We start from the raw sequence: 27,982 nt of genomic DNA, 5'->3' as shown, positions 1-27,982 counted from the left end.
TGAATTTCAGAGTAGATTTGAATTTCATAATAACACAGAGTTGCCATTTAGGATAAGAAAGGAGGATTTTAGGAACTGATGCAGACACGGCAGTTTCGGTGTCTCTGGTCCCTGATGTACAAGGACAGCATGGAAACCTCCCGGCACCTCCTGCCTAAATGACCCTTCGTGTTCATGGCTGGCGCCCTGCGACCAAAATACACCGAGGTGTCCGCTAGACCTCAGTTCACCACCTGCATAACTTAATCCAGACGCCCTCATCAGCCCCAACCTCATCCAAAATGCTATTGAGAAGTTGTTAGGTTTGTTCGTTTATTTAGGGAAAGTGACAGAACAAGAAATCTGCTCAATTATCAGGGGCAAAGTATTCTTCACTTTTCACTGTTAAAATCAAATGTCGCCGAACAGAGGCCTCCACTCAGTCCTCCCCAAGGAAAAGCCACCTGCAGGGGCTAAGGACTGGATTCCTCCCTCACTTGCTGGGGGACTGAAGGGGATCGGGGTCAAATGCTGGAAGGAAGGAGGAGGAGCAGGCGGCCCCTGCCAGTGCCGCTCGGTGAGAGACCGGGGGTGACCCCTGACCTGGCGTTGCAGGCTGCTCTGAGGTGCAGGCGGAGGAATACGGCAGGGGCTGTGATGAGCCAGGACTCTGCGTGCTGCCTCGTGCCAGGACCTCGAGCACGCAGGCACTGCCTTTCCATCCATCATCTGACCAGGTACCTCAACTGAAAGGCCGGAAGAGTAAACACTCTTCTCCAACTGACTGCACACACTCCCGAGAAAGAGATTTAGACGATCTAGTTAATAACAGCAAATAAGCTTTACAGAAACCAAGTACTGCGTCTGGCTGCAACGAGGTGAATTTTGTTGGAGATCCCAGAAAAGGCTGTTGAGCCAACGAAGGTAAGTTTGTTGAATTTACAGCAGCAGGGGAGACGCCCTTGTCTACCTCTCGGCAGTCGCTCAGAAAGAGAAAGGAAGGAAAGGGTGTTTACAGAGTTTGGGGTCTGAGCCCAGTGGCCTAGGGCCGTTCTCTTCAGGGGCAGAGCTCACTGGGCTGAGCCAGGCTCACATGGCGGGAACTGAGGACTGGCACAGCAGTGAGCTGAGGGTCACGAGACAAATCTCAATTAGATCTTGTTGTCCTTAATATGTGACGTTTTGTCTGGTTTGGGAGCCAATCCCTAGTGCCTTGGCATAGATTTGAACTTTTCCAAAGACCTGGCCCTCCAGGGCATCGTGGAAACTCTCAGAAGGAGCTGCCTGGCTGTCATAAGGGCGGGTAGGGCATCTCCTTCAACCTTCATGGCCCCCTCGTGAATGGCATTCCACCTCCTCAAGAAACAGAATCTGTAAGAGTTTTTTAATCTTTGGACCATTTTTCTTTGCATTTTCCCCACGGAGATTAAGATCCTTAGTTATTTCCAAAACCTTCCCCACCTCTCGCCATTGTATTAATCCTGCTGCGTCTGGTTGGCTGGCAGTCCTGGCGAGTGCTGGGGGCTCTGCCTCGGGTGGCTGGCTCCAGGAGAGGACGGTTGCTCTAGGACACAGCTGACACAGCCAGCCTGGTAATTTCCTGCTTTTGCCTTCTGCTGTGACCTGTCGACCCAAGGTTAACTCTGGGTTTTCCGGAGGAGGGATTTCCTCAGGGCATGGACTGTTCCGAAACAGTCATGAGTTACCCCCCTTCTGCTAAAAGCAGCAGAGTAGCACGATTTAAAGCCTGACTGCCAGGGAAGGAGATGTGTGAAGGAGAAAGCAACAGAGCTTCATGAGAGGCAAGGCTACCCGCTAAGAAACAGTGTCTCTTCAGAAAGCAATAAGGATGGTGCATCATGAGCATCCACACGTCTGAGGAGACCCCCGCCAGCGGCAGCCTTCACTAATTTAGCTGCAGTTACCACCCCTCTGCGAGTAGGAGGCGGGGACTTTGGCCACTGGGTCAAGAGAAAAGCTGTAGCAAGCTTCTCTCTGATAAATAACATGCAACTGAGTCCAAACACCAAGGCCTGTCCGGATTGTTTATGCATAAATAGGTAGAAAGGTTTAAGATACTTAAGCTGACCCAGGGTAAGAAGAGGTTAAAAAGCGAATTGTAAATCACAAAATGTTGGCCCATGTTTAGGTTCCCAAGGAAGAGTCTGGGTGACTGATAACTTGGTTACATGACAAAAAGGCAATTTCAGAACAGTTGGGAAGTAACCGGGGCATCCTCTTAATTAGACCTCTGAATTAGGTCTGAACGACTGGCCTGGGAAAGCTTTGAACGACTTTTAGTCTGTCTAAAGTGAGAGATTTGCCTTCTTGGGATAAATCTTGTCCTAGGTGATATAATTTGTTTTGGTGAAATTATAACATTCCTTCTAAGTTAAAGTCCTGTCTGAGTTAGAGCTGTTGAGAAGGTCGATGGCACCGAGAACGCCCAGCTCAGCTTTACCACCCAGCTGGAGGGCGTCCAAATATTGGGTGAAATTAGAATTGCAGGGAAACTTCAGGTCCAAAAGGTCCTAGCCAGGGATTGGGGACAAAAAAGGAGGGCACCTCATTAAATTACAGAAGCTGAGCTGGCGAGGCACACAGCTGACTCTCCTAGGAAGGCACAACGGGTGTAACCATCTCAGTCTAAACGGAGAACCACTGCAGAAAGCACAGCACAGTGAGTGAGTCCAGAACACGCACCCACGATGAACAGCGTCCCGCGGCAGTGAGGAACAGCTGCTTCATTTATGACCCGGAACAAATCTGATGCCCGCCCGTCGAGTTTCCCCACTAGGAGGACAGGAGTACAAGGACCGGGCCAGTGAGGAGGAGTCTGTTCAGTAGGCCTTCACCTCTTGGTTTCAGTCCTTTGGCCACTGTTTTTGGAAGTTACTACACAAGCTTGGATAGGGTTTGAATGTGTCAACATGAACCTGGATGGAGTCAGCCCTAAAAATTCTACCAGTTTAGGTCTTTCGAGTCCATCAGGAGTCTGGTACTTCATGAAGATCTTCAACTTGGGTTTGATTTAGACACAAGGATCCTGGGAAGTTAATTCCCAACTTCTCCCTGCCCTGAGTTGAATGGGGGAGTGTTTGGGGTCTCAAGAAAGAGGTCTTCAGAGGAGCATCTACCCTTGCAGGTCCTTTCACACAGGAGCCCCCTACTGAAGCAAGCAGGAGCAGTGTCACAAAGGATGAAGCAATGTGCCTTGGTGAGGTCCAAGGGGGACGTTATGGGCTGGGACGTGGGAGTCCCCCAGGATTAGGAGAACTCCCACCACTGGAGAAGTTTGTTGACCCTGAAGGAGAGGCAACATAACAATGCCAGGGTCTAAGGTTGGTACTGTGGTGCCCACTATCAAGAAAGCATTTAACACTTAAAGAAATTTCAACTTGCGAATTTAAGAGTAAACGGCTAAGTGGGTACTTGGCCCCCTCACGGCACCACATCGTTCACTCGCTGTATTTCTTCCTTCCCTTTGTTAACTGGCACAATTGTTTCCCAGGATCTCTTCTGCTAACATCACTGACAGGCATCTTCATCATGAGCTTCCCCCAGGATGCTTCTAGCAGTTTTATCTGTAAGACATTAGTTTATTCTCAGTCTTAGGCCTCTGGGGCTCTTTCAAACATTTCCCCAAGGTGTTAAATAATGACAGTGGCACTATTTCCAAATCCAGTCTTTGTTTGCTTGTTAAATCCCATATTTCTGACTTAACATTATTCGCAAAAAGTGAGGAAAGACCAAGAGTTACATATGCTTCAGTATCTACTCTTGAAAACTGTCTAAAGTTACCGAAAAGTCTATTCCTGAAGCCTCCCGTGACATCCTCGGCCTCGGCAGCCTCTTCATGCCTCGAAACACACAGACGATTGTTCACAGGTGCTGTCACACGGCAACTGTGTCCTTGTCAGACGTGCCCTGTAATCCTGCAGGGCTCCTGCTTCTGGTTTGTTCCACCGTGACCCTGACTCGTGCGGCAAAATTTCACCAAGAATGAATTAGAATCACAGCTAATTCTAGAATTCCTGACTCCTGACTTTCAGAAACTGTCTAAGATAACAAATGTTTCCTGTTTTAAGCTGTTGAGTTCTGGGGTAATTTGATAATAGAGTGATTTTTCTGCTCTTCATTTGTTTAAAGGGGAGCATATGATATTTAAATACAAAAACCTTAGCTTATCTTTATCATACATTTTCATTTTAAGGCTAAAATTGCAATATGCATTTGTTTATTCACTAATTTACATTTTTCAGAGTTAACTCTGCCCGAATGTGTGATAAAGAATTCAGATGCACACAGGAAGCACTTAATAGTTAGTTGAGGGTTACTATTATTATTATTGTCATGTATAAAAAGATCAATAAGCTATGTTTCTTGTCTCACAGGTGGAAGATAAGGAGCAATCACTGGATTAGCAGCCATACCACACGGGATAAAAATGACGGTACACACTCAGTTCTTGAAACAACCAGGGTCACAGAGGAGGGAAGTGATTGATTCTCGGGTAGGACAGGGGGACAAGGTGGGCCTTGAAGGTGCAGTAAAATTCCCCAAGACAGGAAAGGAGATAGGAAACATGTACAAAGGACGTCATGGACCTGGGAGCATTCGTGCACTTATCCACCCAATAAACATTTATTTAGCACCTTAATGTATTGGGCATTGTGCCAGGGGAGAAAAAAAATGCCCCCAACATCATTCCACCTTCATGGATCGTATCATCTAATGGGAGAGATCAAGAATAGACAAGTAAACAAACAAATAAATACCAGCAGCAATAGGTACTACGAAGGGAGAAAGCAGGATAAAGAGGAAGAGGATGACAGGAGAAATCTGCTTGTATAGGAAGTTAGGGAAGGCTTCTAGGAAGAGTCATATCTAAGCTCAGACCTGATGGATAACAAGAAACAGACACTCAAGCATGGTGAGAAGAGAGGTCCACGTGGTGGGACATGACCACAGATCTCACCCCTGGGGAGAGTGGGGCTATATGGTTTGATAAACTTCCATACTTTTTCAGAGGGATAAATTGTCTGAGCCAGGTAAATGGTTCCCATACGTGCCAGCTGATAGTATTTCATCCCATTATATTCTGTCACTGCACTCTCTGCCCATCGCTAAGCTTGAGACAGAGGCCTAAGCACGCATCCAAGCTATTGCGAGACACACCCCGGGGCCTGGAGCAGGTAAGAGCTAGACAACATGGACCCAGGAGTCACCAGCTGGGATCACAGGTGAGACCATCCTAGGAGGGCCGTGGAAGTTACAGGCTTGCCCTAACAAGAAGCTGGAACATGTGGCCTGGGCATTGCTGCGGGCAGCAGCTGTGAGGAACCGACGGTGCAGGATGGAAAACCAGCGAGCCTTGTTACGCTTGGACTGACCATTGGGAGAAACTCACACTGCCAACAAGGTGGACGGCAGGCCAGCAGCCTCGGGGAAAGCGGTCAGAAACAGCAGTGATGATGGCACTGACTGCTCCTTGCTGGTTTTTAGTGAGGGCCTGTGAAAGATAGCTGAAGTGAGACAAGACTAGTCTACAAGCAGATGAGACAGCTCTGCCGTCTGCGGGCCAGCACTTCCACCTCCATAGAGCAGGAGACGTTCCTGCAGAGGCCTTCCCAGGAGTCCCCAGTAAGTCCTACTGGCCCGACGATGGGAGTCACTCAGCAGAAAAGATCAGCTAAAGGGTGTCGCGTTCCCACTTGAACTCCCTGTTGCAGAAGGTGACTGCCGGTAACTTGAGGGTTGGGGTCTGGGCCAGGCACAGAGACTAGTGGATAAGATGCTGCTGGTGTAAGACTGTAAAAGAGAAGCCCTCTCATTGTGGTTACTTTCACAAGAACTGAAAGAAAATAAACCAGGAACCTTCCATGTTTCTGATGAAATTTTATCACTAACATCGTGGGCACCCTCAGAGGTCTCATTGAACCCCCAATCCAAAATCTGGTTCAGATGTTGAGACTGATAACCACACACATCAAGAGGGTATGAAAAGGTTTATTATTCATCTAATGGGACTTTCAGGGTAGAGCAAGGCGGTTCCAAGCAGATCCCAAGGTGACTTGACTGGCTGGCTTCCTCGTTCTCGCGGTGTGGGGCCTGGGGGAGGTTCCTGCGCACAGGCCAGGGCTTGTGAGGTTGGAACTTCTCAGCCGGGCCGAGGTGGCGGGCCCCTTGGCTTGTAATCAGCTTGCCCGGAGGTGGAGCACGAGGGGAAAGAGTGGGGAGACTTGACAGCTGCAGCATTCACACGGAAACAGAGCCAGCCTCTAGCACAGCCACATACACGCTGAGCGATGAAAGCCTGCGTCCGCTCCATCTCGAAGGCCGTCCAGCTCTGCGAATCTGCAGCAGCAGGCGGGCACCTGGAAAAGCTGTGGTGCCCCAAAAGCTTCAGATGTGGCTATGAGTCTGAAGAGCGCGAATTTCCTGAAGTCAAACCACAGGCTATAGAGGACAACTGACACGGAGTTTTTCCCAGACGGCATATTCAAGGTTTAACCAAGAACCTCATTTCCTGCCAGGACCTTTGCCGGATTTCCCTCCCAGCGCGACCATCAATGGACGGCTATCCATCGTTCTTGTCTTCTTCTCCAGCATTCATTCTCCCTTCTTCCTTTTAACAACAGAACCCTTCCCCTGGAGTTTTGCTAGAACATACGGCCATCTGGCTGGAGACAGCGGCCATAGCCTTCCGTGAAGCTACGTACAGCCAAGCAGTAAGTACTCAGGAATGGATTGTGCACAGAAATGATGGGTAAAACTTCCCCAGAAAGAAACAGCTTGCTCCCAACTTCCTCTCCTTTCACAGGCCGCAAGGTGGGTGGGCTTCCTTGGGCCAGCTTTGAGCACGGAGCGGACGACACCCTTGGTAATGACAGACCAGCAAGGTAGACGAATGCTGGGTCCGTTGATCACCTGGTGAAACAGAGCCGCCCTGCCCGCCCTGGACTTCTCACCTCCCCCTGGATTGCCACCTCTCTCTCATGCGCCATCATAGTTTGGGGCTCTGTTACAGCAGCATAGATGGTTTCCTCACTTAAACAAAAAAGAGAATTAAAATATTAAGAAGTTAAGCTTCTTTACCTTTTATGATCTTAAAAATGTCCTCTCCTTGTTCCTTTGGATTTTATCCTTAACGACAAGCATAAATAAACAGCCTCAACTGTAACCAGCTGTAAGCAAGTAAGACCCTAAAACCACATGCAACCTCATGAATTCAGCGTGCTCCTCCCCACTTCCAGACGTCGACCTGCAGAACACAGCCACGTAGGCTTTTGGACCTAAATAGAGGCATTTAGTTAATATCATTGTGTGAGTATCAAACAAATAAATGAACTCAGGTCAATATGTATCAACTTCCCTTTTCTCTAAAACATAATGTATGCCATGCACTATTTTTATCTACTCTCTGTAATCACTTAATCATAGGTTATCGGATTAAGGTAAAAGGGATAAAGTAGGCTTCATCGCCCACAATGTGACGCAAAGACAGTTTTTTCTGATTCCCCGTGTCGTGTCTCTGTGCTTAGAACAGTTCCCGGTGTTGCTAAGACAACAGGGATGCTGCACAGAAGACTGAGAATGAAGTCAAGGCAGCGTTGCTGCCTCAGAGGATGTCATAAATAGTGTGTTCAAGGCATTTGTCACAGTGAAACCTGTAACGCTTGAATTAGAAAAAAATTATCATACTCATTCAACGCCCTTCTGCAGACGAGCATGGCTCTGTCAATTACTTGCATTCTGAAATTAAGAAAACAGTGGTATGTGGACTAAAAGTCAGGAAATCATCATTCGCTAACATATGTGTTTCTTAGAACCCTGAGCAAATAACTGAGGGGAGCTTGTCCTTAAATTCCAGTTTGCCTTTATTCTAATGGAAGCACATCTGAAGAACATTAGAAGAAAGAAAAGAAATTACGTTGTCAGTTGTTCCTCCACTAAAGATGTACACCTCATCTAAACAAAGGCTGCATTCTACCTGGTAAACACACAGGGGAGGGTTGATGTTCACTGAGACCTGTGGTTGACACTTGGAATTGGAGCTTGTGGCAGACGGGAAGTGTGGTCTCCACAACAAACTCTGAGAAAGGCACAGAGAGCTCAGCAGCAGCAGTGATGTGAGCTGGGCCGCATCTCCAGGTTTGTCCAAGCAAACTGAGCAACAATATTCTTGTTTTAATACTGATAACACCAAGGAAAGGACAAAGAAAATAAAAATGAAATGCTTGAACTGATTTTGAGTATTTTTTTCTGACCCGAAAGAAAAAAGAAATGAAAACAGCATTCAACTCAGCTGGAAAGCGTCCTTCACATCACGTACATTCTGCTGCGCAGTCCATCAAGGTGACACGAACAGACGAATAAAGGACCACGTGCTCTCAGGGCCAGGACAGGCGTTGTGCAGAATCTCCTCCCTCTCTGAAGAAACAGCCTGGAGAAAAATGGCGGAGACGCAAAGCCGAGTGCCGGAGGACATCTTCAGGGTCTTCGGGGCCCCTGCTGCAGGGTCTCAGAAGTGCCTGGAGACTGAGCTGACATTACAGCTGCCTTTCCTCAAGCAGGAGTCAAAGGTACCCTGTAGTGATGGAAACTGGGGATTATATAGTGAGGTCAAGACTTGTGCAGAATCCTTGTCTCCAAGGAGAAGTTTAATCTAGCAGAATCAAACGAAACCTAGAAGACACTTTTTTTAAACTCTGGTGTCCTAAGCATAAAAAAAGGAAATAGAAAAGAACACAGACCACTCTATTTTAATATATTTAAGTAGCATAAATCATAGTGGTTTATATGCTACACTGTACAATTATATACTATTACTTTCCAAAGAAAATTAACTTCTTATAGGATTTTCTGATTACTCCATACAGCTAAGAGCTCGACCCTTTGGCCATTGCCACGGCACATGGAGTACAATCGATGAGGCTCCACGTCTTCCAGTTGTGCCTGTTCCTGCTGCCACTGATGGAGGAGCCTCTCGGAGACCCTGCATAGCCGCTTCCAGCTCCCGCGCCGGGACGAAGCTCTGAGGCAGACGTGTGCAATGAGTGCAGCTCCTGTGCTCCCTTCCACAGCCCCCTCCCCTCTAAGAGGACTTGCGCTTCTTCATGGCTTCCGCCTTGACGGCCAGGCTCTTGGCACAGATGGTCAGGACCACGATGAGGACGCCCACCACAAATGTCACCAGGGGCCAGAGGAAGCAATGCAGGAGGACAATCTCATCATGCGTGCGATGCAGGAGCACATCGTCCGGTCTGCAAGGCAGTGGAGACAGGAAAGAAAGAGTGGTCAACCGCCTCGGCACGGCATAACTCTGCAACCCGGGGCCCAACTTGCCCTCTAGCCCAAAGGGAGCGATCGTCATGGACTCTGACTGTAAATACTGTATGTGAGGGTCAAATCCATTATGAAAAGTTCTGAGGTCTTGAATCAAGTTATTGGTGCAAATCTGCAAGTTATTTACGAGGTAATTTACAGGTTGAATATGTCCAAAGTGAAGCCACCTCTTCTGCTATTATTTCCTCCACTCTTAAGTTGTTTCCATCATCCTCTGTCTCGCTGACCCTTCCATGTCTGCTGGTCAAAGTGGCTTGAATCAACCTAAAAACCACTGACGGCTGGCATTCTCAACAAACCCAAACTAGACCTCTGCACTTGGGTGGGACCCAAATGATCCTAGTTTACCAAAAAAGTCAGTTAAGGGCACTGTTTGGATTCAATCAGAAAGACCTATGATCGACTCGGCTTCTCTATGTGAAGGTTTTATTAACGAACAGACAAGAGAATGGTTGAATTTCATGCATTTTTCCATGCTTCTGCGTGGGATTAACCACCATTTCAAACCACTGACCACTTTCTTGATGAATTTTGCAAAGTCTTAGCAACATATTTCTATCCTATCAATGTGGAAATTTCAATTCCAGCATCGGTCTCGTTCACAGGAAGTGAAGACGAGACCCATTCCACGAGCTGCAATCTCTCATCCTTGGTCACGAGAGAGACCCTGGGAACTTAGCTTTCATCCAAGGGGTTCACCTTTTGCGAGCTGTTTGTTGAAGGTTTGTTCAGTTATGCTAAAGGAGCAGCACTTCTTCCAGAGGGTAAGCTAGTACAGAACCATGAGTCCAAGGCCCTCAGGAACACCCGCGTCTGCAGAGCACAGGGCATTTAACAGAGAGACGCCTTCCTAGGTGCCCTCACTGATCACAGCTCTCATGACTCAAGACCTGTTTTCCCAGAAGACTGACAGAGAGCGCTGGGTACTTCTCTTCTACCCATAATGCGGCCATCACGTGGTATCAACAAAAACAGTTTTGCAGACTAGCTTTCAAATTACATAATCCTTGCCCTTTTCTTGTGCACAGTATCATTTCAAATTTTGCACAGAAAGTGAGATTTTTATTGACATTTTATTTCACATCATTTCAATTAAAATTTGTACTAAGTGAATGCAGAGTCACTGTAACAATTAAGCAAAAAGCGTTCCAACTTGCAGGAGCTACTCCTTTTTCTGAATTCCCGTAACAATACATTATCTTCAAGATTTGTGCTCCCATTAATTTGTGACATATATTAATGTACACGTCCTTCTTTCCCGTAAGGTCCTTGACTTTGTCACTGCCATTATTCTACTCATAGGTGTCAGTAAACAACCGCCACTGATGAAGGGGACTGCCCGGGTTGCAGCCTTATTATCTGAGCAACAGTGCAAGAGACTTCCAGCCTTGAATGTGGAAAGGTAGAGAAGCAGGTCCCAAACAGTCAGACCACAACAGTCATCGTCATACTGCACAGTCCTTGAAACCCCAGACCCGAACGCCAACGTGATTCTCTCCCCAGCCGTGAGCACTCACAGCCGTCAGGCGCCTCAGCTCAGTGTGCAAGGAAGGTAAACGCTGTCGCGGGTGATCCTGCCGCCTCCCTCCCTCCTTCCTTCTCTCCTTCCTCCCTCCCTCCTTCCTTCTCTCCTTTCTTGGACTGTTCTACTCCAGAATCTATTGGTACAAAGATGAGCTAGATTCTTCATCAAAGGCGAAGTTGCACAACAATGCGAATGCACTTAGTGCCGTGGGACTGTTCACTTATAAATGGTTAAAGTGGCTAAAAGTGGAGGCGTATGTGGGTGGGGGACCTTAACTTGTATTTTTAACACTATTTTAATTGATTTGCCTGTAATTTCCATCAGCGATGTGTATTACAGCTAATTTTCTAGTAAAATGCCTCAGTGAGTATCGTCTTTGTGTTCCTTCTCCGTCACTATTGCTGATGTTGAATTCTTCACCACAGTACTGTACAACTGAGCCAGGAAAACAGCCACAGGTGAAGGTAGTTGGAGCCATTACGCATATTTCCTGAAACACAGTTTGAAGAACATTTACTAAAAAAGAATGTGAGTAAAAAGGAGAGAAATAATAACTGGAAATGCTGGATCCAGATATTTGTTTTATTTAGAAACTTCTTGGAGTTCCACCCCCATAAGAGCCCTTGAGGCAAAGCTTTATTTTTATATTTCAAACGACAAAACATCATTCACTTGAGTCAGCGACGTCGAATTTGTAATCGTTTCAAAATTCTGCCTTGAGATGGAAATGTTACATAAAAATGTTCGTGTTTCTATGAAAATAATGAATGTTTCTGTTTGGCACAGTTCTAAGATGCCCCACAGACCCCGTCCATGGGACAAAGGGGAGCAGAATCTGCCCCTTTGGCGTGAGGATTATTTTGAGCTGAAGGCCATTGAGAAGAAGCACATCCAAGAAAAGCTCTCTGCCCTCCCGCCATTTGCCTAAAAGCAGGACATTAATTTGTAAAGGTGCCCCCTCCCCTCTCTTCCAGGAAGGACAGAAGTTCATCACCAGAGGCAGCTTGAGACCCTCATCAACCCAGAGAGGGCACCAGAGGAAGCCACACAACAAACGTAACTATCCAGCTCTTACCTTCCACTATCCCGTATAGTCACCTTCCCGCACACGCCGCCCTAGAAACTCAAAGTCCTTTTCCTTTGTCTTGCCACCTCTCTAAAAACTTATTGCTTCCTTTAAGACGCTATATAAGCCTAAGTTCTAACCGCCTCCTTGAGTTACTCATCCCTATGTGGCCCCATGTGTCTGCACGATGTTAATGAACTTCTCTGTTCTTCTCTTGTTAATTTGACTCTTGTCAGTCTAATGTACCGGGACCAGCCAGTGAACTTAAGGCGGGCAGAGGGAAAACCGGTTGTCCTCCCCTACAGGAAACACTTCTCTGCACAGGAATGCTTAAGCCCATCATCCAGTTACAGGATTTACTGAGGGTTTCTCCAAATTGATACTTGTGACATAATTAAAGTCTGGGTCATTCAAACTGGGCCTTCAGGGCCTTAATTGAAGGCACTCCTCTGCCTCAATTTCCTCCAATTTTATCAGGCAGCTTTCAGATGAGTTAGCAAACATTACTTGCAAACGGATTTGGGCTTAGAATTCAGTCTCCCATAATTCCATAGCAGTGGGTCTGAAGATTAACTTTTTAAAAAAAAAACCACTATTTTTGCCCACCAACTGGGAAAAAATATTTGCAAATCATATATCTGACAAGGGGTTAATCCCCATAATATATAAAGAAGTCACACAACTCAACAACAAAAAATCAAACAACCCAATCAAAAGTAGGGAGAGGATATGAACAGACATTTCTCCAAAGAAGATATACAGATAGCCAATAAACACATGAAAAGATGTTCAACATCACTAATCATCAGGGAAATGCAAATCAAATGTACCCTAAGATATCACCTTACACCTGTTAGAATGGCTATAATAACCAAGACTAAAAATAGCAAATATTGGAGAGGATGTGGAGAAAAGGGAACTCTCATCCACCACTGGTGGGAATGTAAACTGGTGCAGCCACTATGGAAAACAGGATGGAGATTTCTCAAAAAACTAAAAATAGAAATGCCATATGACCCAGCCATCCCACTCCTGGGTATCTATCCAAAGAACTTGAAATCAACAATTCAAAGAGACTTACGCACGCCTATGTTCATGGCAGCATTATTCACAATAGCCAAGATGTGGAAGCCACCCAAGGGCCCATTGACTGATGACTGGGATAAAAAAGATGTGGTATATACATACTATGGAATACTACTCAGCCGTGAAGAATGACAAAATTGTCCCATTCGCAACAACATGGTTGGACCTTGAGGGTATTATGTTAAGCGAGATAAGCCAGATAAAGAAAACACCGTATGATTTCACTCATATGTGGAAGATAAACAAACATGTGGACAAGAGAACTATTTAGTGGTTACCAGGGGGAAAGAGAGTGTAGGGGCTGGGCACAAGATGCGAAGGGCACACTTACATGGTGACTGACAAATCGTAACGCACAACTGAAATTTCACAATGTTGTAAACTATCATAACCTCAATTTTAAAAAAAATCACGATTTTTGGCATTTGAGGAACTGGATAAATGGCCTAATGAAATTTGAATATAATGCAGTAAAATCAGGATGGTGTGGAGGATGCAGGCAAAAAGCAAAAAGAGGATGATTACACCAAAGGACTCAAAAAAGTAAGCCAGGGATTTCTTCCGCGGTGTGCGGAAATGCTAACGGAGGGGGCAAGTATGAACGTCCCAAAGCAAGAGCGGGTCTGCGGGCGCCTGAGAAGGGCTTTCCAGGGCTGGCCCCGCCCCGCACCCAGCACTGGGCGTCTCCTGTGAGAGGACAGCATTTACTCAGTGCTTTCTACCCTCAGGTGCTCTGGCAGGACACTGAGTCTCCCTTGATCCTTAAAATAACCCTGGGCTGCAAGAATTTTTAATTGTCCTTTTACAATCAAAGAAACTGAGGCACAGAGAGGTTAGTTTGCCCAAGTGTACACAACCGAACAAACGACAGTGACTCGAAACAGTCTCTGTATGGTTTTACCTGCACTATTCGCCCCTCAGCCAGCCTTTCTCAGGTCTGGGTCACCTCTGGTGCTCGCTGAAATGCAGCCTCTTGGGTTTCAACCTTACTTGACTGTATCGGAATTTGGGGTCCGGGCATCTGCATTTTCGAGAAGCTCCCAGGTGATTCTGACACACAATAAAGTTTAAGAAGCACAGTGTAAAGTTCTAATAGTGAAAAAAAAAAAACTGGTGTGAAACATGAAGCTACTGAGCCGGCTCTTTCTGAGACTGCCTGGTTGAGTCTATGTCCAGGTCCTGTTCATGGTGTCCACACACTTCCCTGCAGAATGAGCAGGTGCCCTGGGACGAGACAGGAGGAGACGGGGGCGGAAATGGGGGTGGAATCCAGACCCTGACACTAGGTGCACCCAGAGGGCCCTCGGGCCTGAGTGGCAGAAAGGCTCCACGGGCCGGCCGCAGACCCACTTCCACCAGACAAAGAGACGAAGAGCTGGTGCACAGCATCCTAGACATCGGTCGTCTCTTCCTCGAGACTCCGTCTCTCCAAATGAGTTCCTTCTACCCCACACACCTGTTCTGTCAGCTGACAGGGAAAACAGCAACCTCTTCTTCAAATGGGCTGGAAAACTTCTTGAGCTTTTCTTAACCAGTTCATGTAAAAATATGAACTGCATTACAATTTACTAGCATCGCGTGATGGCAGCTGAACCAATCAAGAGACAAGACAATGGCCTTTAACCTGAGCTCCCATGGGAAACAGAAATCTTAGTCTTAGGACCACAGCTGTTTCCTGCTCATCTGAGCAGAGTTTTCCTTTCCATGCGGGCTGCTAGCAAGGTGAACTTTGGGCCCATTCCAGCGAGACGCTGTGACTTTTTGTGCCAACCAGACCCCTCACGGTTTGTCTTTTCGTCACACGTTTCTAATTTATGTTGTATTGTTAAATTCTATCAGTCTTCAGAGCCTTCGTTAAACCCTTCTGAGAACAGGTGTTTCCATTCTCTGTGTTTACAAACCATGTAGATGAGAAACCTGGGCAATGTTCTCAGTTGTCAAGCTTGACCCGCATTTCTACGAGAAATAATACAGCACAGCATTACAGGAGTTTGCACTTACGTGTTTTGGTGAAAGCTTACTTTAAAGTCTACAGTCTTCACCACTTTCACCATCACACAGTAATTCTGCAGGCATGATGCCGTCCGATGTGCCAGGCCTCTGGTGGGGCAGCACAGCCAACTGATGCAAAAAATGGCATGATTTATCCTCCACACCTTTTCAAGAGGTGCTATCTATTCCTGCTCTAAACCTTATTATTTATAACATGACCTACTTTTAAAAAGAATCTGAAACGGATTACAATAAAAACAAAAGACTTACGTACAATACAGGCCTTACTGACAGTAAAGAGCAAGGACAATGTAGGTAGGATGGAAAAAAATAGAAATCCCAGGCTAAGAAAAGCTCCTGCCTTAAGCATAAGTGGAACTTACCTCTAAGCGTCCCGGCACCCAAGGGAAAAAGAGCAGAGATGAGTCACACAGCTGCCCTCACTCGAAAAAGAAGAATGCCAATGCGTCAGAACAAACTTTTTGCTAGGACTAAACTCGATAAATTAGATTGTGTTTATTTTTACATAAAGTAACCTGTATAATACATTTAAAGGGCCCTTGATAGCAGTTTTACAAAGCTGGCTGATGAAATCATTTGAGGTGTTTTTATAATCTTGATTCCAAGGTCTCAGATCTATTGAATCACACTGAGGTTTTCTTTTTTTTGAGGAAGATTAGCCCTGAGCTAACATCTGCTGCCAATCCCCCTCTTTTTGCTGAGGAAGACTGGCCCTGAGCTAACATCCATGCCCATCTTCCTCTACTTTATATGTGGGATGCCTACCAGAGCATGGCTTGCCAAGCGGTGCCATGTCTGCACCCGGGATCCAAACTGGTGAACCCCGGGCCGCCGAAGTGGAACGCACGCACTTAACTGCTGTACCACCGGGCCAGCCCCACACACTGAGGTTTTAACCAGCTTTCCAGGTGGTGCTGATGGTTACTCACATGTGGAAATAACTGACTTAATGCTTTTTAAAGATCAAATGCATCAGCCTGGTTTTTGACGCAAATCATTCAAGACTGAAATCGCTCACAGCACGCTGTCACTGGTCGACTGGAGAGTCTTTCGTCAGGTTAGACTCCTGACACAGAAGTGACACAATGACATTTCATAATGAAGACTGAAGCACCTGCCGTGTACACATTCCCAGGTAGCTTAGTCCACGTGGAGCTGGGACTCAGTCGGCCTTTGTCAGTTTTCTACAGAAGCCTCAGTGTGTAAACAAATGCTCAGTGGAGATGCTACAGGTGAGAGGTGACCACGTCACAGAGGATTTCCAGGCAGAAGTTGTCGATCGTTGATATCTAATCCAGACACGTTTGATGTGGTATTATCAGATGTTTTCATTTTTAGCAGACTCTGTGCTAGGGGCTTTCTAACAGGAGAGGGAATGAAAATGCACCTCATGGAAATACTGACTCAATCTACTGATTAATGATTTTTAAAAGATTTGCTTCTACCAAAAGATGTTGAAGATTGGCTGATAAAAACATTGAATTTGGTTTTGGCACAATTGAGCTGTCCTTACTGAGAATAATTAGCCAATGTGACTAGCTGCTGTTTGAAGCAATCATAAGAACTTGCCAAGAGAAGAGAAAAGAATGCTTGTCCTCTTGCATGATCACAGGACGGCACCCGACAGCTGATCCAGAAGCTGCATGAGGCTGTGTCACAAATCACAGGAGGGGCACAGCGGCTGAGACGGAGGCCGTGGGAAGCATTCTTACCTCGATTTGCTCCATCCTGAGCCCATCTTTGCCACTCGAGTTCAGCAACGACATTGTCCTAAGGGCTTCTAAAAGCTTGGGAGGTTTCATATCAACACCACGGCTTTGCTCCACAGCTGGTTCCACCTCTGGATGGAAGGCTGATTACAGATCTATAAATGTTATAAATATCCTTACGCTTTCTTTACTATGGTCTCCAATTAGATGAACTTAGAGTCGTCACGTTCAATTGTGTAAGAGTTGTTCCTCGAGCTTGCCTATCCTTCACGGAGGAAATTAAACCAAGCCCCAAACCTGCAGTTTCCGGAGAGAAAATTTGCATTCAGCTTTGGCAGGATATACAGCAAACCGGCAGGTGTGTTATTTTGCAGCAATAAAGGTTTGAAACAATTATAAATAGGAAAGACTATACTTGAAGTCCACCCTGAGGGAAAACCCTAAGCAGCCTTGCGGTGTAGGACATTTCAGAACAGGAACTTGAGTTAGACAAACCTAGGTTTGAATAAGCCCTTTACAACTTGCTAACTCACCATCTTAAGAAAAATACTTAATCTCTCTGAGTCTTAATCTTTCGTCTGTAAAATGGGGATGATAATATCTACCTTGCACGGCTGTCCTGAGGAGTAAAGGAGAGAACATATGGGAGGTGCGTGGGGGGATGGCTTCCTGATGGTGAGCGTTCAGTACTCGATGGGGCTGGTCATGATAACGATTATCAGTACAGATCTGGGGCTCACAACTCGGAAAATGATTTTAACATGTTGGCAGTGACATATCTTTTCCAAGTTTCTTCTTCAGTGTAAGCCCGTCAGGCTAAAATCACTGGAAATTCCTTTGATCAAATTAAAACTCCTTTCGGCACTGCCTTCACTCCCCTCAGCCTCCTTTGCCCCTTGTAGTTGGCATTCCAGCCCCACGCGGGGAGCTCACAGGTAGCGATGGTGAGAAACAGAATAGGTTCAACAAGCAAATGACCACTTTCAGTTCCAACACACGCATCTCAGACAGAGATAAGCAAGAAAAAAATTAATTCAATACCATTCGTCCTTGATTGGGAACACAAATAGAAGGTGCCCCAAATTACCCCACAGCCATCATTTAACAACATCAAATCCCCAGGGGAGCTGGGCTGCACACACATTTTCCTGCTGATTACGGTGGTTGTCCCCACAGACGCAGCCCTGGCAAGTCACCGCCTCAGCCCAGGTCTTCTGCTGCAGAGGCTGCTCTGTGCTGGGAGCAACAGACCGCTTATGGGGCGCATTCCCACGATGTGGCAGTTATTTCTTATACATCTGTGTGTTTTCCCAACCCAAGGTCAGGGACCTATTAGGAATAATTGCTGACTGAGAAAGTATCTCCTGAGTTCTCAGGAAAAAAGGGGTTATTGGCAAGACTTGCAAACCAGGAGGATGCTCGTGACATGGTATCTTAAAAGAAAGCAAAGCAATGAATGCATTTTATCCTAGAGTCAGCTTGATAGAGGTTTTATCAATTATAAGTCCTTTGTTGTTTCTCCACTGGAAAAAAATGGAGAGGGAATTTTTAAACTATCTAGATATTCTCTAAGATCAGACCTTAGAAGTGGCATTAAATTTATGGTGAATCCCTTTCCTCTTCCACCACGTCTGCAGGCTTCTCTGGGAGGGTCACCCCCATCAGTGACTGAGAGCTGGAGAGCCTGACTTCCAGCCTGCTGATTTCATCAAGGAGGTGAAGGACTTTGTTAAACCAGATGACAGTTTTGGTGCAGCAATTCTTGTGAGCTTTTCTTAAGAAAAGTATTACTGGGGCAAGCCCCGGTGGCCTAGTGGTTAAGTTTGGCACACTCCACTTTGGCGGCCCAGGTTTGGACCCCTGGCGTGGACCTACACCACTCATCTGTTAGCGGCCATGCTGTGGTGGTGGCTCACATACAAAAAACGGAAGCTTGGGAGTGGATGTTAACTCAGGGTGAATCTTCCTGAGCAAAAAAAAAAAAAGAAAGAAAGAAAAATATTACTATTCTTTAGGGTAATTCAGTCTGTTGTGTCTCTGAGTTACCAGGTAAGTTATTTATTTCACATTGGGCTGTAAGTGTTTTATGGCCAAAATGCTTAAATTTAAGGTCTAAGCAGAAATAAACTGGAGAAAAGAAACATATTTTCTTCTGAGATAGAGATTATTCTCATGTTAGTTCTCAGCTTGTGTACTTACTTTGTAGTTCCAATTTTAAAGTGAAAATCCAATACCATTTTAAATCAGTGTGGGAAAGACAAATTAGTCAATAAATTATGTTGGGACAATACTGGTCGTTTGGAGAAAAAAGCATTGGCTCCCTATCTTATTCTTTCCACCAAAAGAAGAAAATCCAGATGGATCAAAAACTGAATTGTAATAAACAAACCATGAACACTCTAGAAGAACACCTGAATTTTTCAAAATAACCTTGGAATGAGGAAAAAAAAAAAGCCTTTCTAATGGGGTTTTTGGTATAAGTATGTCCCAAATTTTCTGTTGGACCTATTTATTTCAAGATATGATTCATTGTTTATCAGAAATTAAAATTTAACTGGTGTCTTTTATTTTAGTTTGCTAAATTTGGCAACCTTAATATCTAAGTAAGACACAAAACACAGAAACTATTAAAGAAAAACAGATGATGCAATTACAGAAATGTAAACATTTTTGTATAGCCAGAAAAACTCCACAAAGACCCACAGGCAAAAGTAAAAACAGATAACTAATATTTATATGAAAAGATGCTCAATTCCATTTATTAACGAAAGAAAAGCAAATTAAAAACAAGATACTATTTTTTACCTATCAAATTGGTAAAAATTAAGAATTGATAATACTCAGTTCTGGAGTGGATGTGGGCAAACAAGCATTTTCATGTAAGTTGGTACAACTGTTTTGAGTGGTTGCTGGCATCTATTAAAATTTTAGGTGTATGTAACTTTCGACTCAGCATTTATACTTCCATGAATTTACTCTTCAGATAGATTCCCATTAAAAAAAAAAGCAAAGATAACTGGCAAATTTTTTCTCTGCAAGATAAAAATTTGGAATAGGGGCATAATGTAGGATATTTTCTTTCCTTTGTTATCTAAAACTCTCTATTCACTATAGAGTCATTCTTCTACACGAAAACTTCACCTTTGCATCTCGCTTTCAGTTCTTCAGTTATCCTGCCAATGTCTGTAGACGGATGACTATTAGAACTACTGGGAATGCATTTATTTCAAAACATTCTTCACACTGTAAATCACAGAAATCTGCTGTCCCATAGTCTCTGAGTTGAACCCATACTATGGTCAAACATGTTCTTTGTGAGTTTTCGAAGAACCCTTCACCAGTAGAGAGCAGCAGCGATCACAGAGAGAGAAGAGAAGAGTCACCTAAGAAAAGAACGAGGCTGGACTAGGATTCTTCAAAGAGAAGCGGTTTTAAAGGACATCTAAAAAAAGATGGGAGGGAGGGTGCAGGACCAAGGATGAACAAGCAAGGACATGAGCCTAGGAGAACACAGTCGGGAAGGCAGCCAGAATAAGATGAGGCTGATGAGAAACGCTGCATCAGTGACACTCTGTCGAAAGAAGAATCAGGACAAAAATGGACAGGCTCCCTATTTAGGACAAGCCACACGGTGTTAACAGAGAGAACCTGCAAATACGCATTGTCCTCATCTTCTCCGTGGAGGAACACACTACCCACATGGAAATTATAGCCCAAACCAGGACAACTGAAACTCAGGACAGCAAGAAGACAGTCAGAGACGACACTTGTAAGAGCTGTCCTTTGCTGGCAACAGGAGAACCCCAGGCAAGGGCATTCCTACTTCTAAAATAGGAATGACTTTCCACCTTTCCTTTTCTCACCAACGTGGAAAATTATCACCCTATGAAATGTTCATCTATCATTGGTGCTTCCTCAATACCTTGAGGTCCCCAGGTGTAGACACATAGGCCCAACAGGGAGCTGTGGGACCCCAGAAAGAACACCGGCTTTCGGCTTTGGGAGTTCTGATTCGCCACTGAATTGGGGCAAGTCATTTAACTCGCCAAGCCGCAATTTCCTCATTTGTAAATGGGGAATAAAACCTGTATTAGGAAGATCAAATGAGGGTATTTATATGGATAGTGGTTTTCTACAATTCATACCCAGCACAGATGGCTCTGGGAGGTTATAAGAAATAGAGAGATTGGCCTTCGTCCCCGGTTCCTGACACAGAGCTCCTGAAGCATCGTAAGTTCCTAAGTGAGAAGAGCCCGGGGAGCATCATTTGCCCCGTGGAGGGGACTCTGGGTGGCTCCTGCATGGGGGCTGGTTGCCAGAAACACCACACCGCGATGAGAAACTTGGGATTTTCAGCCTCCCCCGCTTCTCTGGAGAGGGGCTGGAAGTGGAGTCAACGATGAATCACGCCTACGGGAGGAAGCCTCCGAGAAATCCCACTAGTACAGGGTTCGGGGCGCTTCCAGGCTGGTGAGCACTTCCACTCCCGGGGCGCTCAGGACCCTCCCAGACCTCATCCTATGGATCTCCTCATCTGCCTCCTTTATCACGTCCTTTAATAAACTGGTCAATGTAAGCAAGTGTTTCCCTGAGTTCTGTGAGCTGCTCCAGCAAAGTGGACCCAAGGAGGGGGTCGCGGGAACCTGCAATTTGTAGCCGCGTCAGACAGAACTCGTGGGCCACCTGGGGAGCTACCGCTGCGACCGGCATCTGAAGTGGGGTGGGGGCACACTGAGCCCTTCACCTGCGGGACCTGACACGACCTCCTAGAAGACAGTGTCAGAATTGAGCTAAATTGTAGGACACCCAGCTAGTGTTGCAGAGAATTGCCTGGTGTGGGGCAACTCTCCCTCTACGACATTTGGTGACCAGAAGTGTCAGAAGTGAAGTGTTTGTGTGAGGAGTAAAGGAGACCGACCACAGGAGGGAGACCGGACTGAGGTTTTCCATCACAGCTTCAAATCAAGTCCACATCCAAGTTTCTGAACTTGGAGAAATGAACCTGTGAACCCACAGAATGTAACAACACAGAGCCAGAATCTTTAGAAATTTGTGGCATTGTCAAAGCTTAGAATTGAAGGAAAGCTCACAGGCCTTCATCGTAAAAGTCAACGACACTTACAGCTATCTAGAAACTGCAACCTGTGTGTTTTCTGCTGCTGCTGTAACACGTTTGGTGGCAGAAAACAACACAAATGTATTCCCTTGTGGTTCTGGAGGTCAGAAGGCTGAAATTGGATGGGCTTGGGCTAAAATGAAGGAGTTGTTAGGGCTGTTCCCCCTCTCAGCTCCAGGCAAGAGTCTCTTTCTTTGCCTTTTCCAGCTTCTAGAAGTTTCCCATGTTCCCTGGTTCATGGCCCCTTCTTGGCATCACTCCAACCTCTGGCTTCCATTGTCACATCCCTGCCTCCTCCGTCATCCCCTTGCTTCCTCTTGTATAGACATGACTATGACATTGCGCCCAACCTTCCATCTCAAGATCCTCACTGAATCACATCTCTAGGTCCTTTTTACCACGTAAGGTGACATAAATCCACAGGAGTAGGATGTGGACATCTTTGGGCAACCACGCTACCGTGAACTGCTGTCCTGTGTTATACTCAATTCTTCACTGACACGAGCTGTCTATGCCTTTCCCCAGTTAGCCATTCAGAATTAAATCATCAACAGAAGCATTTAAAAAAACTAGACAATACTTTTCTATTATCTCCACCTAAGTTCTAAAAAATGTGTACTTTTGTCATTCGTTTTTCAACATTTGCCCTTTGATGTACAAAACACACCTACCCCAGGACATCACGAAACCTCGTCTTTCCCGCGTCCACACCATCCTCCCACATCCTGGCTGTGCCCACCTCGTCCTAGGCTCTGAGGCTCCTAATGCCATCCTTAACGCAACTTTGCAAATTCTGACACCACACCCTTGGAATCCTCCCCAAGGAACCGCCACCTCATCCTCCACAGGACTTCCTTTTGTCTCAGGAACACATCTTTGCTGTTTCCTTTCCAACTTTAGTGCTTATCAATGTGTCAAAAGCCTCTACACTCCTCTTTACTCAGCTCTTTCAGGAACAACACATCAGAAGCACCGTTCCACATCAATGTAACCACGACCCTACGCCATATCCTAAGTTCGACCTTCCGGAGCGTGTTTCCATTAACTACCCTTTAGATCTTTTTTCAAATTCTGAATTTAAAAACGGAGGTGGAGTTTCCACACAGGGAAATTCAGAGGAAATAAGTGCACAGTGTGATCAGAACTTCATATCACTTTAATACTATTGATTTCTAACCCTTTACTCATATTTTATAAAAACAGTTTTACAATTTCTAGCCAACCATTCTGCTATTCAAGCATGTGCATTCTTCCACGCAATTACTTCTTTCAGATTTGAAGATCGATGATGTGTCATTAAGTCAGATTTTAGGGAGAAGTGGAGAAGCTTGAGGGTGGGCCATTTTGTCCCACAGGAAGTGTCTCAGAACCCATTTTCCACCTCAGCATGCCCCCTCCCGGAGAAACATCCTCAGAGACAGAAATGCTGATTTATGATGTTAATGCTGGAAACACCCTTCTGGTTTTCATTTCCTTATTGAGAGGAACTAATTCTAAACATCGAAATGTGCTGTTGTCATCCAGCATGTCTGAGGATACGGTGATACGAAAGGGACTCCTAACAAGCCTGGGCCGGGAGGGCCAGAAAACAACAAATTTGACCAGGACATCCCAGCACTCCCCTCCCTGACAGAGACACAGCAGCGGGGCCCCCAACAGGAAAGCAGAAAGACAAGCTCTTCTTAGAGAAACGGTTGCGAACACTGGAGGATAAGCACTGAGCAAAGTTATTCTGTGTCTTTTTCAAAATCTTCAAAAACAGGGCAGAGGCTGTCCTCTGAAATGACATGAGACGACATCCAGGGTGTGTCCTCCAGGTCTGTCCAGCGCTGTGCGTCTGCGGTCCTGGCTTCCCGGGAGGAAGTCGCAGGTTGCCCCCGCAAAGGGACTGCACACGTAGGAAAAGACTCTTTGGAAGGGCCACTTAACAACCACATCTTGTACGTTTCCCTAAGCTGCATCTTGTTCTCAGCCCTCGCTCCAGGCAAAGAGGATGCGGAGCCCAGAGGGAGGTATAACCACAGATCACACGCTGGCAACGTGGGTGTGAGAAACCGTTTCCAGGGAGAAGATGACAAACACACCCATGTGCCCAAAATATGCCCCGAGCAGGGACTCCACTGGTGTCTGTGAGGCTGGCAGGAGCTCCAGAATTTGGTTCTCAAGGAACTGAGGCGGGTAAGGGATCCCCCAAATGTCAGCGTATCTTCCAACCATCTGAGCAACACTGGGCACGCTGTGTGCAGCTGAGACTGGCATTTGACAGAGGTCGAGATGCGTTCTCCCCACGACTTTTGATATAATCAAGATCGCAGGAGCTCCTTGGCTGGTGAAATCGAAGCAGGGGAACAGCAATGAGGCTTCCCCACCCCCGTGGCTCAAATGCAAATGCCCCACCAAGAGCCGTGGTCTCGGCGGGTCCACCCGACTCCACAAAGCCTGGACTTTCTCCAGCGGTTCCCACACCTAGGAGAGCATCACATCGCATCGCATCACGAGGCTGAGCTGAGCTGGAAGTGAGAGCTCAGTAAATGTCAGCGGAATAAGAAGGGAGTGAAAATCCAGCACCAGAGAGTCGCAGTTAAGCAAATCTTTGGGGGGGTGGGGAGCAGGATCTAAGGCTCATGGGAATTCTTTCAAAGGCCACAGATATTTGTCTGAAACTGTAAATACCATAGAAGTATTTGCATAAACAGTCATGTGTATTTGTTTGTGCTTTTGCAGATTGTGCCAACTATTTTCAGATAATTTCCAAGAGAAAGTGATCATGTCTACTATTCTTTCTGTCATTACAAAATTTCTTTTCTTTTCTTCCTGCTTAGCTATTTTAAATTCTCTCTCTCTAGCCCATCCAACCAACCCACGTGCGCATCACGACCGTCTCCAGCGTTTGCTGTTCCCTCGGCGCCCCGGCCCGGGCTCTGGCTCTTCATCCTTCTTGGGAAGCTGGCCAGCACTGCTCTCCCACGCGCGGCACTGCTCAGACCGAGCGCGCTAGGAAACACTGCCCCCACCGAGGGAAGCCCATGCCAGATGAGCCCAAGCAGGTGACACAGTCTACTTTCCCAAGCCTCTGAAAAAGATCCTGCAACTCATTCCACAGTGATTTGTGCTACGCTTTGTCTCAGGAAATCACCGCTAACGTCTGCTTAGGTCAAGTCCACTGACCTGTAATGAGATCCTCCGTGAAGAATTAACCAGTTGCCATGATTTATTTTCTTTTATCTATCTCTCCCCTCAGCATGGCTTTGTTATCTTGGCAGCTTTGAGGAAAGGATCTGGAATATGTCTGCTGGGTGGGGAAAAGTGACTTGCATATCTTTTTGATTATTATGAAAGCTCCAAGGAAGCAGGGCTACCTCCTGTTATAACATTGTCATTCCAGAAGTTTCCCACTTGTTAAAACCCCATTTCATGGTAACCTATTATGCACCGGACAGTTACTTCTTAATTAAACAATTAACAGAGTATATATACTTTGCCACTGCCTGTGGGAGGATAGAAACAGGCTGGCGTTTCCATCGACGCGAGCAATGACTCACTCACCCCAACCCCTGAGTCATATAGTGAAGAGCGTGTGACCAACAGCTTCACCTCAAGTTTTGCTGTCGTCTGTTAAGCAGTGATTTTGCTCGGTACAAGTGCATTGAACAGACACTGAAATACTTCTGCACAGCAAAATTAGCTAAATTAATCGTGAAGCTCTTTTCCTGACTGATCAATTGCTTATAAATATATGTTTGGAGAACAAAGGCTTTATGGAGAAATATGGGTGACAATTAAAGTGATGACGTATGGTACAATAATAGAATTTTTTAAACTTGAGTAATTAAAAAGACACTTTTGGTCAATCTTAACGTTTCTCTTGAATGTGCCATAACTTAACTTTACCCTGGTAGCATGCAATATCCAAACTTCAGGAAAATACATGTAAATAGCCACCAGATTGTTGAACTAAACAAAATGAAGACTTTGAAAATCGCTAAGAATTGTAGGTACAGGTATTGCTGGGAAATTTGTCGTCGTTTCCTCTGCTGAATCCCAGATGGGGCAGCTCCTTGAGCCCGGGTCCTGCAGGGACCACGCCAGGGGGTCAAGCTGCTTGTGGCCCAGGACAGGCGCGTACTGTGTGCAGGAAATAGACTCTCATTGTCACGAGTTATCGAGTCTTCAGGCTGTCACCACAGCACAATTTGGCCTGAGCTGACCGAAACGCACAGGTGCGGGCTGCATCTACAGTTTCACTGGGTAAACAGCTGTGATGAGCAAACTAGTCCTCTCCTAACCTAAACCACAAAGCAGTTGACAGACGCACGTTCGAGCATCTTAGGACCATCTCGGTACTCGGGTCTCTCCCTTCCAGCCATGGGCATTTGTGGAGCCCTGAACACGCCAGGCCCCAGGCCGGCGGGTGTCGGCCTTCACCAGCCAGCTGTACGCTTGAGGCTCGGACACTGCGGCTCGAGTCTGTGCCCCTCACCCCGCACAGTGCCAGCACCTGCTCTGAAGCCTGTAAATGTGTGTCATTTGTTTTTGTTGAAATACATTTCAAAATGCAATAGGCAAACTGCGGACGTAACACAAAAGAAGGAGATAAAGAGCAAAGATGAAAGAAAAGGAGGAGTTTCGAGCCAAGTTCCTTGGGAGCAGAGACAGCACATGCAAAGGCACTGGTCCCTTGGTCTGGCATTCCAGATGAGTCTGCCACCAATGGCACATTTAAGGAACGTTATCGTAGCAACGCCACTGATGAGAGTTAATAGGGTCCCTTGTATCATCTCACCCCCTGTGGGCTGGAACCCCGAGGGTAGGTGGCAGTGCAGCAGAGAGCTTAAGAGCACGGACTCTGGGGGCGGAGGATATGGGGTTGAATCCCCTTCTGCCACTCGCCAGCTGTGTGATCTGGACAAGTTGCTCAACCTCTCTATGCTTCGTCCCCTCATGTATAAAATGAGTATTATGACAACAACCCCTTGTAGGGGTGTCGTGCAGATTCAATGAGATGCAGTGTCTAAAGCTCTTAGTTTCTGGAGCAGAGCGGGCGCTATGTGAAGGGATTGCTGTCACCAGGCAAGACCAGAGGAGTTCGTCAGTGAAACAGTAGGTCTCCGTCTGACTACTGTAGTCAGAACCCGGCCTGTGTCAGCATTTCTATCGATAAATTGGATAAGGGGACTGAAGTCATTTTGATTTACAACTTTGATAACATTTTACGATGAAAGAAATAACACATACGATGCATGCCAGAATCAAGATTCAAAATAAGCATGAGAATGGAACAATCAGTAAAAAAGCAACAATGTGTATTTATATGGGGATAAATTTTAAATTCTTGCATTTAGATCCAGAACACCATTCTCACAAGTTTAGGAATGGGGAGAATCTCTTTTAAGAGCAGCATGTATAAAACAGACAAGGGGGGAGGAAGTTTATAAGATTATAAGCTCTGTGTAAATCAACAATGTGTGTGGCTGCCAAAAAAAGAATGCCAGGTGAGGCCTTACTGAGGGTTCATCTCCAGTTGAAAGTGGTGGCAGACACATTCAGCGCCCCCCTGCGTAGGCCAGCTCACAATGGGAGCACCGCCAACAGCGAGAACGCGTCTGCTCCCGCAGTGACGCAGGGGGACCAGAGGACACCCACGGTCCAGGGGGCAAGGACTCTGTTCGGATCCTGACCCTGCTCCTTCCTGGCGTGCGACCTTCTGTAAAACTCAGATAAACGGTCTACCTTCCTACTGAGACCACAGCGCTGCCCACGATGAAAACTGTTTACTATGGTAAAATACATACAATACAAAATTTGCTTTTAGTCATCTTAAGTATACAATTTACTGGCATTAATTACATGCAACCATCACCATTATCTATTTCCAAAATTTTCTCATCATCCCAAAAGGAAAGTCTGTAACCATTCAGCAACAGCCCGCATTTTCCCTCCCCAGTCCCTGGTAACCTCTATGCTACTTTCTGTCTCTATGAATGTGCCTCCTTCTAGATATTTCCCCAAACGAATTATTGACAGCTAAAAATGTTTGGAAATGGAGGTGATGTCCACTGTCACCAGAGTTGTTAGAGTGGAGAATGGAAAAAAACACTTTCAAACAGTGCTGTGGCAGGGGTTCCTCTGGGGGAGTAAAC

At 46.0% G+C, this 27,982-nt stretch overlaps 1 protein-coding gene and 1 long non-coding RNA gene across 4 annotated transcripts in view; one reads left to right on the top strand and one right to left on the bottom strand.

Annotated features, from left to right (window-relative positions):
• Nucleotides 1-27,982, bottom strand: part of KCNMB4 (potassium calcium-activated channel subfamily M regulatory beta subunit 4) — a 67,717-nt gene that overhangs the window by 3,861 nt on the left and 35,874 nt on the right. For 2 of the 3 annotated variants that reach the window (XM_070622107.1, XM_070622108.1), the window contains one exon: nucleotides 5,973-9,245. The exons of the other annotated variant lie outside the window; for it this stretch is intronic. In XM_070622107.1, the coding sequence (XP_070478208.1) occupies nucleotides 9,213-9,245 (33 nt within the window). In that variant the 3' untranslated portion in view covers nucleotides 5,973-9,212. Of the gene's footprint in view, nucleotides 1-5,972; nucleotides 9,246-27,982 lie in introns of those variants that run through there. 3 annotated transcript variants of the gene reach the window in all.
• Nucleotides 11-11,222, top strand: LOC139083664 (uncharacterized). The gene is made up of 3 exons (XR_011540571.1): nucleotides 11-903; nucleotides 4,374-4,432; nucleotides 10,630-11,222. It is a non-coding gene; the product is annotated as an uncharacterized lncRNA (long non-coding RNA).

This window comes from Equus przewalskii, chromosome 5 (assembly GCF_037783145.1).
Source record: "Equus przewalskii isolate Varuska chromosome 5, EquPr2, whole genome shotgun sequence".
NCBI lineage: Eukaryota > Metazoa > Chordata > Mammalia > Perissodactyla > Equidae > Equus > Equus przewalskii.
This window is presented reverse-complemented; position numbering and strand designations above follow the sequence as displayed.